Raw genomic sequence first — 15,310 nt, 5'->3', positions numbered from 1 at the left:
ATTCAAGTTCATACCCTTGTCTTATATCAATTGAGCAATAGTGTGCAAGAAAAGAAGTAAGAGAGGAAGAAATTTGAACCTTTCATGAGTTGAGGTAGACGCACTCTCCAAATTCTATTTACACATGAGCTTCCGCCTTTGTGAAGTATGTCTTCCTCCTTTCTTAACTACTCCATTGTCTGGCTTGGTTTCTTCCTACCCACTCAAACAGCTTCAATTTTACCTGTCATCATTTTTATGTACTGTAACACTAAGCAGGGTGCAACATAAGCATTTGCCCGATTGCCCGGGGCAAGTAAAAGTTAGAGTCGGGCAAGTGTTTTTAAGTAAAGACCAAAACTACTTGCCCGAATTGGGCAAGCAAGATTTTCACAATAGAATGACCAATATTAGGGTGGATATGATATAGATCTATTGACCCTAATTTTGGTCATGGCAGGCAAGATAAAATCACTTTGGAAAAAGAAATGCAATAACGAAGTAGATCAGTTCATGTCAAAAGAGAGAAAAGGGTCAATGGTTTATAAAACCGCAAAACTTTCTTTTGGAGAGGTTAAACTTTTTTTCAATGATTTTTGGGGGCAAGTGAAATAGATTTTTGGGCAAGCATATTCCAACTATTTAATAATTTACTTGCCCGACCGGACAAGTGTTTCTAAAAAGTTATGTAGCACCCTGCACTAAGTTTTAGAAATGTTCTGTTTTATTAAACGAACATCAATGCACCCATCACAAATTTAGAATCGTTTTCATTGTTAAAGTTATTGATGGTGTTTTTTTTTCTACCTGCCAATTGGTATGTAATCAAAGTACGATTTGAATCTTTATGTAGTTTCTGTAAGTAAGATTCAGTATCACAATTTTAATATATTTAAGAATATTAAACAGGTAATGGATATTATAAATTTTACGTGAATGAAAAAGAAAATTATGAAAAATAAGAAAGCAAAAAAAATCAAGCTTCAATATCAGTAAATTTCTAAAATGTGTTGATTCATATTTTTCATAGGAGTGTGTGTAATATCTTTTCAATTTTTGAAAGTACTTATTAAGTGCTTTGACAAGACAATGCATTAAGTTGATCAGCTTTCTGCAAGTAGTTATGAAACATAAATTGTCTACAATGCTTTTTTCTAAGTAATTGCATTTTTCTTTAGAGGTTAATGATCATTAGAGAATTCATAATGAGGATATTCTTTCAATGATAAACATTCAAGCTCAATAACCAAGGGGGGGGGGGGGTTCTTGTATCATTTAAGAGTTACAAAACATTTTAAGTTACTACATATATTTCCAAAATTAAGCTTTTTATTAATGGCTGGAGAATTGTTTCATCACCTTGGAATCATTAATTTAATTTTTAATGATCGTTGGGATTATTTTCAAATGGAAGCTTGAGGTTGCATAAATTTCAATGGGTTTAGTTATATCACATTAGGTGTGTGTCTCATAAAGCTGTTCGTAAATTAAGAGCTACCTTAAGATTGACTGGTGAAACTTATGCGCTACATAATCACCAATGAACATTTAATGGTGAATATCATTTACCACAAGAAAGGATCACCAGTCGTTCTTAAAGTCAACCTTAACTTACGAACAGCTTTGTGAAACGGTCCCCTAAACTATAATTTTTGTTTCCTGTTACCGGTATCCTAATTGTGATTTTGATTGATTATGATCATGAAGGTCACTTTGAGATGAGAACAGGTTAACATCTACCTTAGATAGCTAATATATTTTTACTTTTGTTGTTGATGTTTTCTGGAATTATTTTTTCATATTCATTTTTGTTTTTACATCCCACCTGTTTTTATTCATGTTCTCTTTCCAAATATTCAACCATCCATGACTTTCACTCATCTTGTTTATATTTCTTTCTATTCTTTAACATTTGTATCATTGGCCACAATCTATGTGTTTTTTTATGTTGAATTTACATCTTATTGGCATTTATATAAATGTCAAAGCATGACAGGATTGTAGCAAAGTGGGATAGGTATATGGGGATTTCAAAAACATGATGATTGACGATGTGAATAGAACCCCCCCTACACACAAAAAAGAAGAAGAAGAAGAAGAATGGTGGCGAGGGGAAAGGTAGCTGGTTAAGACAAAAGATGAAAGAGAGGAGGGGGCTTGGATACTTGAAAGAATATAACCAGGATCTACTAAAATAGATCAATTATTATTGCTAGTCTGTAGCCAATTTAATATTGGAATTTAAAATTTGACAACAGATTCTTTTTAAGAACTGATACGAATTCACCTTAAGCATAAAAAATAAAGCAATTAATTTATAGAGGGTAACGAACTTCGGGGAGAGAGCATTTTATTGTATAAGGGCTTTCAATGGTTGAAATCCCTCTCTGTATATTCTTAATGTATATTACCAGCTGAGTTGTTTATTCCATTCAAGATAATTGGAGCTAGGGTCTGTAAATAACATTTTATACAGAATAATAATTGTTTTCTATGTGTTAAAATCAAGCAAAAGACATACATCATTCAAGTTATCAAGAACTGTTTCTTAGTTAGCTCACAATTGCCGATGAAGTTTAAATCAACTGGTACATTATAACCTTTATTGATATTATCTATAACACCTGTGGAGCTGTTGCTTTCTCATTCAAACTGATACGAACACTCTCGTATCTATCCGTCTCCTTGCGGAAGTATAAAGAAAGAACGTTTCTTCTTTAGGTTTCCTCACCACTGCTGATCAGACCCCCTGTAACCTGTAATCGGGCGTGAACAATGAGATACAATGTGCATTCTACCAAAAAGTAGAGCGATGAAAATAGAGAGAAATGGTGGAGATAGAGAAGGAAAAATCAATAAATTCAGCTCGAGATCAGTTTGATGGCATGTATAGTAGTCATAGTCAGAGATGAAAGAGCTATAGTCTAAGGCTGTATAAGGATAGTTGCATTCATGAAAAAAAAAAAAAAAAAACTCTGCAGAGTACTTGTAATTTTTTAAATCCAGGGGAGCATTTCATAAATATTTTTCGTCCAACATTTTGTCAGATCTGACAATTTCCTTGATTTTGACTGGCTGAGAAGTACTGTATGGTAGCTGTCGGATAAAATAGGACTTGTCGGTTAAAACATCCCCACAAGTCCTTTCATGGAACGCTCCTCTAATGACACTACATACAGCCAAGTCCTAATCAATACAGAGGTTTGTAGGATATGGTTTAGTATCTCTAAATCTGAATATGAAAGCGAAAAATGATTTTTTTTAAAGTATCATTTTGTAGCTAGTTGTCTTATTTTGCCCTTATTCACATTTCAAGCATCCCACCCAGACTATCCTCTTCAAACTAGGTGATATGTAAAACATATGTTGTGGTGTATTGAGTATGCACATAGAAGCTTATGTTCCATCAATTATCAGATTTGTGGTCTATGGTGGCTAGCATATATCAAATAAACAAAGCTGAAAGAGGAAACCTGACAAGCTTGGTGATATAACAATGAGACGTTGCTTTTGTCAAGATGATTCCCCCTTAAACGCTTGGATTTGAAGATGGAATAAATGCAGTACCTACCATATTTTTATTGAATATTTTTTCTGATATACAAGCCTCTCATGTAAGAAAATTAAGAAAATGTTTCATACCTGATTGGTCATGAGAACTCAAGCTCAAGTGATTGAGAGGAATATCCTCTTCTTACTATATATAATTATCAATGAAGTTGGTTTGTAGATGTATATGTAACAGTCTTTTCCATTTTAGATATGTGTTTCATTAATTATTGAAAGATAGAACATTTGAATTCAATATTTCTTAATGTCGATGGTGTATTGAGCATGTGTAATGTAGAACTACTTTGTTAATCTAACCGTCTTTCATTGATTTCTATCAGTTTTGAATGTTTTTCTCTTCAAATTTCAAATTTTCTCCTCTTTTCTTGTTTCTTTTGATCTCCAGGCTATGGTTGGACATCATCCTTTTATTATCCAGATATACAAATCATGGCAGAGCAAAATCAACTTACATATAGGTAATTACAACCAAAAACATACTGTATAGTGGTAGTAATATGGTTCAAAACTCTTATGTATGTTCTTATAGTCTACAGAGAATATTACTGGAGAGCTGTATTTCATATTAGAGAACTCAAAGGACATATCAGTCATTTTTAAGGTTCTTTGCTACCAGCAAGTAGCTCTCTCTGTTTGCCCACACCGGCATATTGATGGTGTCTCCTTAAGAGTGCACGCAAGTTAGATATGCCTGAAGAAAAGTTTCAAACATACTGAAAACTTTGTTGTGGGTGATTGCCCTCAACGTATCAGCAAGCCTTGTATCGAACAATGCGACAGTACCTTAAGAGTTATGACATGAGTGGCAATCTTCTTTTGCCTTAGAAAGATTTCTCTAAAGCCTTAAGGAGACTGTTTTCAGACAGCTTGAGCTTGTAAATGTTGCCATACTTCTATAAGTCTGCTTTTTCTGAGCTGCCCTCAGAAGTTTTAATTTTTAAGATCTGAGTTTTTAACAGCTCAGGTGCTATATATAGATACCTATATCATTGTCTCTAACTTAGCAATAAGAGTATCATAAATACCCATTGCTGGAATCCTCCCTAGGAAGTGGAGATTGTGCATACAATGTATATGGACAAGCCAAAATACCGGACAGATAATACGTCTGTTGAGTGCTTAGAGATGGCAATCCAATGTGAAAAGCGTTTTATAAAACAAAGTATTTGTATTATCATGATTCTTTTTTGTGTTGCAGTAATGGAGTATGCTACCCATGGTGATCTGTACACACTGTGGATTCTAGAAGGTGTCTTTACAGAGATGGCTGTCTGTATCTTCATTGCAGAACTATCGATGGCATTAGACTTCTTACATAATGCTGGTGTTATCTACAGAGACCTAAAGGTACTCATCTTGAGATTTATTCTGTGATATGCCATGTGGGCCCCACTTAAAAAAAAAGTGGGGGGAGAAAGATTAATGTCTAGGAAGGGGGACAAAGACCGCTCCCCCCCATCTGCACCTGACGTGGGGTCATGTCACTTGTGATTTTGGAAATAGAATCCTGTGTTCAATATGTATGACTTGTGTAGTCATTGTAAATTCAAGATCTTAGCCTTGTAACACAAAGGTTTGCAATCAGTCGCTGAATAACACTGGCCAATCAAGATCATTGTTGCATTCTTATTTTGTTCAAATCACTAACTAGGAACCAATCAGAACTATGCTTTCATATTTGCAGTTTATCATAAACATCTCACAGGCCCGGGGTGGGGGTGGGGAAGACAATAGAATTTAACCTTTTTATGTTTTTTCTTTGTTTGGTCACAGATGGAAAATATACTACTGGACCAAGAAGGACATATCAAAGTGACCGACTTTGGCCTTTCAAAATGGATGAAGAAAGGCAACCGGACATCAACAATATGTGGAACATTACAATACATGGGTAGGTAGTATTTTTTAGAAAGATAAACATATGAATTGTTTAATAATTCATTCCAAACATTCTTCACATAAAATCTATATATTAGCTGACTCTCAGTAGATTGCTGTAAGTTGGGAATATTTTAATGTATAGTAAATATCTTAAGGAGTGTTTTATTCAATTTGAGAGGAACTTTAAAAGACCCTGTCAAAAGCCAAACAATTATTTCTAATTAAACAAGGAGACTCTTCATGTTCATTTTTACTGTTTTGTGTAATGTAAATATTTAAATCAATAAAGGGAATTATAAGCAGACATTTGAATGTAATATTTAATGATGATGAAACATACAATGTCTTGATTAGAATGTGACATGAAACCAAATTTAAACAATTTGATTGAATGTAAATAACAGATATTCAGATATTAAAACTTCTGGCAGACCGATATAACTAGCATGATATGAATGATATAAACTCCATTTGACAGAAGAAATTTAGCATCATAATGAACTGAACATCAAATCATTCACTGTAAGTAGCCTCAAGAAATGACATTATAGAAGATTCCCTTCTCTAGTGAGGTGAAAATGAAGTAATTTCCCTGTGAGAGCTAGCAAGCTCTAAATTAGGGAAATTTCCTCTTGCTCCTTGCCTGTGGCCAGTCATTCATGTTTGCATTAGCTTCGCATACCTGGTAAAGTAATATGGGTTCGAGTGTGATGGTAAGAAGAGAGGATGAGGGGGGAGGAAGAGGGCAAGAGGAAAATGAAAGAGTGAAGTAGGGAGAAGAAAGAGATGGTTTGAGATGTGGAGAAGTAAAGAGGAAGCATGAGAAGAAGAATGATGAAAGCAAGAGAACGAAGGAGAGTACAGAGGGACAGGAATTGTTGGAAGTAAATACAATAGAAATAACCTTAAAGATATTGATCAAAATGGTAAGGATAACAGAGTTTTTAAGAGAGAAGGCAAAAAAAATGTATGAAATAATGTTTAAAAGACAAAACGAATAGCAATCAAGACCTTCAAACGATGATGTCAATTAATCAGCTGCATCTTCTGCAAATATAAAGGAACAATATTACTTTCTGTGCAAGTCTTTGGTGACAAGAAGTATGTAGTCACCCTTTAATGATTAATGTTAATGTCACAGAGCAGATGATATCATTCATGATGAAATGAAAATGACAAAGCATTTTCAAAAGACTTGAATGGATTATTGTCAAGGAAAAGATAAATTACTGTTGAGTTGAAGGACATTTTAAAATCATGACTTGTCAATCCTCAATTCCTCCCATCACCACTTACTGTAATGCTTTATCTTTCTGTATCCCAATAATTGAGGATCTTTAGATAAGAAATACTCGTCATTTTCATTACTGGAATCTGCATTTCTGCATAGTATATGGAAGGGTTGCAGTTTTAAATTTATGAATTAATGAGGCAAAGTAAGAGCCATGGAATTTGAACAACGGTCCTCAAAAGATAAGGAAATATTTGTTTAGAATCCTCCTTTCCATCAAATCAACCTCTGTTCCCGTCAATCCTTCCATCTCTCTGATCCTCCTTTCACACCCACCCAGGATCTTTCACACCCACCCAATCTAGAAAATACCTCATATTCTCTGATTCAGAGTTCTACCAATATCAGAAATTACCTGGTAGTTTGACTGAAAGTAAAATGTTATACCCCTTTCATAAACCCAATAAAACCTATCCTCCAATTAGCCGCCTAAGAGTAATGCGGATAATAAAAAAAAAATTGCGTTCACAAACTCTGAAAATTATCCGCATTATTTTTACGAGCGCCCATCCTGAAAAAGGCGGATAATCGTCATGACAACTGGACACGCCCCCTCCGATGCGGTTGTGTTGGAAAAGGGTGACCTTGTGACCGCACCATGGCAATTATCCGCATTATTTGGAAATACGTTCATAAACTCAAAATCTTGTCCCGATGCCGCTATTATGCGGATAATAGCAGCATCAGAAAATGCGGATAACTCTTGTCCTCCTCTGATTTTACGACCAAATTATGCTGCTATTAGCCGCATAATTGGGTTTTATTGGGTTTATGAAAGGGGTATTAGTGATATCCCCAAAAGATATATTCTACAAGTTAGTAAGTTCACTTCAAAATTAAAAACACTTCACAGGAATTTTCTAAGGTTGCTGGAGTTTTCATAGTGTGAATAAAGTGACAAGCATTTTAGATCAAGAAAAGAAGATTGCACATCCTTTGCTTAGGAATTCAGAATTCTTGTTGTCTTCTCACTATGGGAGCTTAGTCTGGATAAGGCAGAGGTGGATGGATGCTCAAAATCATCATGTTTTATTTTTAGTCTTGAACGAGTTCTCATAATTCACAGGTATTATCTTTATTGGATGGGTGTGAAAGCAGCTCTTAGTGATGGATACTGTAGTTTTGTGAGTAGCAGCTTGTATTACCAAGTCTGTTCATTTATATATCCTCAGGCTAATGTAACATACTACTTACAGAGACCTTAGGCAAGATCTATCTTTCTGTGGAGGTTGGTGTGGGTGTGTGTGAGCTTGTGGGGAAATGGTAGAAAGAAAGCGAGACAGAATGTTTTGTAAAATAGCAAGTTTTCCTTTTTATTGGTATTTTTTAACATTGATTATAAACTTAAAGTACACTTTTATAGTATACTTGTCGCCAACTTGTACATCTCTAGTTTAACTTTTATCAGTACGAAGTACAAATGATATAAAGTCAACATGTACATCTAGCTGTTGCTACATATACACAGCTAGAGACGGATGAATTGCACGACAATGCCTTTGGGTACCAACTGACATAAGAGACAGACAGAGAGAGAGAAAAAAGAAAAGTTTCCAAAAATATTGATTTTTACAGTAAAATGTGAAGAAAAGGAGAGTATTGTGCACTTTGCATTGTATGAACACAGTGATGCAATCCAATTATTACTCTGTGATTCATGATGAGACTATGTATGGGTCTGTATGCTCAGCTTGCTATGAATCATACACCTCATCATGTCTTTATTTCCAATCATCATATTAAAGGATATCTCAAGTTCTGGTGCATTATACTGGTTGGTATACAACTGAATAGGTTATTTTCACACATTGTGTCCATCATGAATTGAATTTACTTTACCAATTACTGAGCTATTTACATAGGCTTTGTTTGTAAATGAATTTAAAATCTTGTAGAAAAAGACTTGTAGTTTAGAGTAAGGATGAATACGAAGCCATCTGTCTTTATTTATCTTTTTAAGTAATCTCAATATCTCAATAATGGTATTTCACCATGTAGTAATGTTTCATATGGGCAATTTTATAAAGTGTGTATTGTTACCCGTACTTGTTGGACCTTCTGAAAATGATATGTATTTCACTTATATCAAAGAGTATATAAACACTATGAAACTATCATTGCTTGATCAGTTCATGAAGAGAAATGAAAATACAAATGGGGGTCAAACATACAAAAAGGTTTATTATTCTATGGATCACCTATATTGATTTTGCAAATCAAGATAAGAATTAAGATCTTATAGGGCAACAGTGAATATAAATGTTTTCGTGAATCTCTTATGAAATATAAGAACTCCTTTTAATTTTTGAAATCAGTGTCACTGCTTACCTAGGGGTAGAATATAATGTAACCATTCCATCTTAGTGTTAGACGTCTATTATGAATGATACGTGAGCATGTATTCCCATTAATATGCTACATTGTAAAGGCTACGGGTAACATGAGTAAGAAAGCCCTTTCAGACTAGTTCTTATTCCTGTAACCTTTCATCAAAGAGGGTCATTCATACCGACACATTCAGTTGGACCTGAAATCTGGCAAATAAACTTTTTTATTAAATTTTCACAAAGAGGGAACCAATTCTCTTAGCCTTTGGGAGAGCATTTCAAGAAAGAATCAGATGTTTCATCCTATATAGTTACTATAATAAGTTGGACTTTTTTTCCTCTTAGCCAATAAAAATCAAAGAAATTTTTCAGATCGGACAACTTGACAGACAGCAGAGGTTGATTGTGAAGAATGTTCTTGAGGCTTAGTTTTAAGTATTTCTTGAGTCATTCTGCATTTTAACTGCTGTACTTGATTGTGTTGTGTTTCTGATGGTGTATTTGCAGGCCATTTACATTTCAAGCCATCAGTTCATTGTGATTTGAATCCATGCCAGGTGCTGAGTGCTTTCTAATGGTTGCTCTGATCATACCATAGTGTAATGTTTCATGGTGTGGATTAAGTTAAGCTTCATGCATTGGCTGGCTGCCTGCCTGTCTATTTAGAGTAATAAAAGATCAAAACCCTGGGGTAACATGAAACCATGTGCAAAAGTGTGACCAAAATGGGTTTGGATTTCAAAGAATTGATTAAAATTAGGAAGAAAGATGGGTGTGTTGTTAAGCAGTAGATATAAGAGATTATTAAAGGTATTGTGTATATTTTAGTTAAACCACCCATTGAATGTATTATCACTGTAGAATTTCAACCTTTATTATGGTTTTGATTTCCTTTAAATCTTCCTTCCAGTGATTCGCAGAAGACAAAATTTGTATCGTTTCAATCCCATGAACCAAGCTTTGATAAATCAAGCTAACACAATTCATGTTGCTTCTGTCAAGTTAAAGGGGTACTGCGGGCTAAAAATGGTATGGTTTGAACAGACTTAAGAAAAATCAGACAAAACAAAACACTGAAAATTTGATCAAAATAGGACAAGGAATAACAAAGTTATGACAATTTTAAAATTTGCACTATTTCGGCAAGAGAGTTCTTTGCATGTGTTCATGAATATTCAATGAGCAAACTGATGATGTCATATCCCCACTTGTTCTTTTGTATTTTATGATATAAAATTATGTTTATTCAAATTTTTCCCCCAAGAACTAAATGCATTAGATATTCATTGCTGCAACTTATTCTATTATAAGGGAGACATGTTATTCACTCTTGTATAAAAAATGAAATAATTTTGGTTTCATGTAATAACATGTAAAGAAAAAGGAAAGTGGGATGTGGCATCATCAGCCCACCTTATTCATGACCACGTGCATATAACTGTTTTTCACAAAATATTGCTTAACTTTAAGATTAAATAATTTGTCTATTTTTATCAAATTTAATAGCATTTTCAGCAATTTGCTTGGTGAATTTTACTCTATTTATTATATTTATTCATTTTTAATTACTTTTATCTTTGATATTCATGTTACACTTTGTGTGGATTTTGATGTTTCATGACCATACTTGTATCTTTTTTGAAAATATTACTTGTGTACAATTCAGCCAGTGGCTGTGAGATACAATTGAAATAAACCATGAATAATTATAATATATAAATATTTTCAGCCTGGAGTATCCTTTAAGTTACCTTCAATTGAACTCTTTTATTTTCTAGGAATAAATGAATATTTGACATGAGACTTTTAAATAAATAATCAATCAATATAATATCAAATAATCTTTTATAAATTTTTGTTTGAATGTTTTCTCCAGCTCCAGAAATCTTGAATGAGGAGAACTACACACATGCTGTTGACTGGTGGTCGTTAGGTATCATCATGTATACGTTACTAAGCGGCGGTTACCCTATAGATGGCGCTAAAACACATTTCACCATGTACAGTAGAGTTCTTGCAAAGAAATATGTTCTACCATCAAGTATAAGCAGTGAGGCCTGTGATGCATTAGATAGAGTGAGTGGAGTATTTATCTGTATTGTGGGCATGCTTATCCAAGTTAACATATTTTTTTTCTATAAATTTTTTTACATAATTTGTTGATTTCTTTTCCTCCTCTACTCCCCTCTCATATAGATATCCCTTTCATTTTCATTTTGTATTCCTATAAGAATTTCATAATTTAGAATAGAACGAAACCCTTGAAACTAGTTAGTTTGTGTGAGAGGAGAAAATTCAAAGATACAGATTAAAGAATGTTTGAGATCAATTGGAGAAAAAAAAATCAGAAAGTTATGTGCATTTGAATGTTGAGATCACCAATGCTGTAGGGATCCTCTTATTGGCAATGCAGCAAGGTGTGTCATATGATATCACAAATGTACAACTCTCCCTATTTGACACTGAAAAATACCCTTAAAGATCACTTTTTGCTCCCTCTTTACGAAGACTTGAATCGTAAACTGCATGAACAATCTTTTGATGTAGCTCAAAGAATCTGATATCTCTATATTGCTATGTCATTATTCTTTTCCTGTTGGCAGTTACTCAGGAAAGACCCTAATGACAGACTGCAATCACTTGGAGAGTTTGTTCATCTAGATTTCATCAAGAACATCTCACTAGAGCAGTTAGTACGACGAGAGATCACCCCCAAAGACTACCTTAAGAGGAGGCTACCTAGGACACTAGCTAGGAAGTCAACTAACAAGAAAGGCAGAGAGTTTCTCTATGATAAAATACCTACTGACATTACTGTGAGTATAGTTGTATAAATTTTTGTCTTGTTAAAAGAATATTGCAGCTTGTGGGGATTTCCCTGCTACTCTAAATTTAGCCCTTAGGTCAGCTTCACTTAGTAATTACTTCATTCTATTTATTCTATAGCATCCAGATATTTATTTTTAAGTAGTAAATGTTACATGTAAACATGTCATATCTTAACGTTTTAGCCAGCTTATGTCTATGTACATAGGCAGACCTGCCAACCAGTACGTTTTTGTCGTATTTTGTAATTACTTCATTCTATTTATTCTATAGCATCCAGATATTTATTTTTAAGTAGTAAATGTTGCATGTAAACATGTCATATCTTAACGTTTTAGCCAGCTTATGTCTATGTACATAGGCAGACCTGCCAACCAGTATGTTTTTGGCGTATTTAGTACGTTTTCTCAACCAAAATACGGCAGTACGTTTTTTTTTATTTTTACAAAATCGTAATTTATTGAGAAAAATCATCTCAATGGCCTGTATTCTGATAGCAGGTTTAACTTAAACTCAGGTTTAAAGTTGTGGTTTAAGTATGGGAAACCAAAAGTATCAAAATTTTAATTAAGTTGTATGTTTCCTATGTTTACTGTGCTCTTTCCTGATTAATCGATGGTGAAGACAATCATCTATTTATACTTCTTAGACAATTATGAATGATTTGAGAGCCAAATGAGCTGAAGTATGCTATCTCTACTGTTAGTGATTTATGTAACAATTGGCTATCCATACTTAAACCACAACTTTAAACCTGAGTTTAAGTTAAACCTGCCATCAGAATACGGGCCTATATGTCTATCTTTCATAAACCTTACACAAATATGGTTATTAGATCAATATGATTTCAGGTAACTTGTTTTTTTTTTCAATCATTTTGTTTAAAACCGGGTGAGATATAAACATGTTTCAATGTTGTTTTTTTTCATCTGCAAGAGCAGTGTGCATTTTAGCTTGCGTGCAGCTTGAGCGCCGCGATGAGCGAGTGCGCCACGCATTTTATTATGAAAAACACCTTTGGGGGGAAAAATTATTATGGTAACTTTGCCATCCAATGGTAACTACCATGGTAACGATGATCAACGGCCAATCAGAATGAAGGATTCCATGCAGGTGACCATTACGTGGATTTCTTGATTTGAAGTATTGTCTGTTGTTAACAGCATAAATGATCCTTCATGTAAAGAAGAATTCTTGATGTTTTGCGTTACTAACGGAATGCAACTTTTGATATCAGAAATAAAATGCTTGATATAAGAAAAATTGGACTGAAAGAGAAAACGACTTGCCACCCATAAGGTAAATCAGCATACACCCTCATAACACATCTAGGTATGACAACCCCTTTATAAATTTGGTTTAATGCAGTTTGTGTACAATTCTTCTTTTTAAAATCTCTCTCTCTCCTTACTGTGTAAGTAGAGTTCAGATCTGTCAGATTAAATATTAAACAGCAGCAAGAAAATAATTATTACAATTTGTTTTGTGTTTTGTTGTTTGATGGGAGGAAATTACAATTGGCATATATTTTTTATTCAAAACTGCATTCATCAAAATCTGGAATTCTGTATTCTATTCAGATACCTACCTTCGTGAATTTAAAGATCAAAACACGCTACTTTTTCTCCATCTTATTATGGTATATCTTGTCAAGCCTAAAAATTTTCACCATTTTATAACTGAAATCTTCTGTTTTCATTTTTTTCATATATATTCAGGTTGATAATTTTGAATGGACTCGAGTGACTCAGTTATAGCACCAAAAAAACTCAAGACGGACTCATCATGAGCAACTGCTACAAGACAAGACTGGTTCTTAAAGGGACAACTCAAACGTACCTTGATAAAATAGAACAGTATTCTGCCTAACAAGAAAGGCTAGGAACCAATTATGTCTTTGTTTGTTTGATGACAGGCAGAGGTGATGAACGGTCATGATGGAATGATCGGGATGAACCGTTTGAAATGGACAGGGTTGGCTTTATCATCAATGAGGAAAACACTGCTTAGTGATGATGTCTAGGAATGTCATTGATACCTTCCGAGTGCCTGTTGCAGAGAGATGTATTATCCGTCTCAACATATGCTGAAGAATGATGCTACTGAATGAAGGAAGAGAAAGTATTGAAGATGAAGACTACCGGTACTTTGAATCTTTGTAGCAAGGTACCCGTTGACCATACTGTTGAAGGGAGGATTGCATGCAGTGATCGGGTCATCACTAGTGTTGTCTTTGCAGTAGATTGGTATCTCTTTCTGAATGAAAGTAATCCTCTTGCCCTTGGTGGTATGTGATATTCTATGGATGCAATGAGGCTGCTATCATCATTCAGGTTGAGGCATGGATGTTGAAATCCTTATAGAGAATTGTATATTTCTATTGCCATCAATTAAGGATGTGGTTCATAAAAGTAACTAAAAATAAAATTATCATCATCATCATCATCATCAATACCATCACCATCATCAACACAATAATTTTTACCATCACAATAATCATGACATCAGAATTGTAAAAGTGGTCACCATTATTGAAATTTGTCTCCATTATGACCAAATTCTCTTCCATTTTAATGGCATTGCCCCTATATCACATAAGCAATCATCATAACCATATGATTGTCATCATCATTATGACTATTCTTCTTAGTAGCGTTACGCCATGTTGGTATAAATGATGTCTTTGTTAGAATGAATCTAAGATTGATGTACCTTCCTGCATGCCAGTTTTAACTCCACTTGAAGCATTTTGATCATTTATCAAAATATAGTGTATGCACATATGCTATATATATATATATATTTTTTTTTTTTTTTATAGTCGTCTTCAATTTTGAAAGATAATGCAGAAATCATCTTTGTTTCCTTTCATCAAAGACGTCTGTTCACCAACTAAATGTTCAGGTGTAATAAACATTTTAATATATTCCTAAATTGATCTGAATTATTGAAACAATATGCTGAATGTGATCTTTTTTTTTTTTTCGTTGAATTTTATTTTCATGAGATCACAGCTTCATGAGTTTTTGGGGTCGGTATTTAATGAATCCTCTTGTTAATATGCTAAAAATTGTTTTGAAATCAGTGTTTGAACATGGTGCTATAGATTATGTGTTTCCCAGCAATTGTTTGACTTGAATGTGTATTTCATTGGTTTGCATAGAGACACTGAAAAAAAGTTTCAGAAAAAAATATTTTCAAAATGTGTTATATCATACATCAGACGATATAAGTCACAAAGTCAATTGAAAAACTCAGTTTTTAAATTCAGGGCAAGTAAATGTACTTGTACCTTATTAGTGTTTAATTTATAAGTGTAAGTGACATCAATACATTGTGCCAAATCATTTCTTACATTAGCAGCCAAATTCTCATTTCAATACTTATATTGTTTATCTTTTTTGTTTACTCATTGTACGATACCTCCTTATTTTAT

At 33.8% G+C, this 15,310-nt stretch overlaps 1 protein-coding gene across 1 annotated transcript; it reads left to right on the top strand.

The window, feature by feature from the left end:
- Window positions 1-3,934: 3,934 nt before the first annotated feature.
- Window positions 3,935-15,045, top strand: LOC129255034 (ribosomal protein S6 kinase-related protein-like). The gene is made up of 6 exons (XM_054893584.2): window positions 3,935-4,007; window positions 4,748-4,896; window positions 5,323-5,440; window positions 10,925-11,124; window positions 11,652-11,864; window positions 13,593-15,045. Exons 1-6 carry the CDS (start codon window positions 3,938-3,940, stop codon window positions 13,629-13,631), a joined length of 789 nt encoding a protein of 262 aa, XP_054749559.1. The 5' UTR covers window positions 3,935-3,937; the 3' UTR covers window positions 13,632-15,045.
- Window positions 15,046-15,310: the final 265 nt, after the last annotated feature.

The sequence above is a fragment of the Lytechinus pictus genome, chromosome 2, assembly GCF_037042905.1.
Source record: "Lytechinus pictus isolate F3 Inbred chromosome 2, Lp3.0, whole genome shotgun sequence".
In the NCBI taxonomy this organism is placed as follows: domain Eukaryota; kingdom Metazoa; phylum Echinodermata; class Echinoidea; order Temnopleuroida; family Toxopneustidae; genus Lytechinus; species Lytechinus pictus.
The sequence above is the reverse complement of the archived record's forward strand: the minus strand, read 5'-3'. Positions and strand labels throughout refer to the sequence as shown.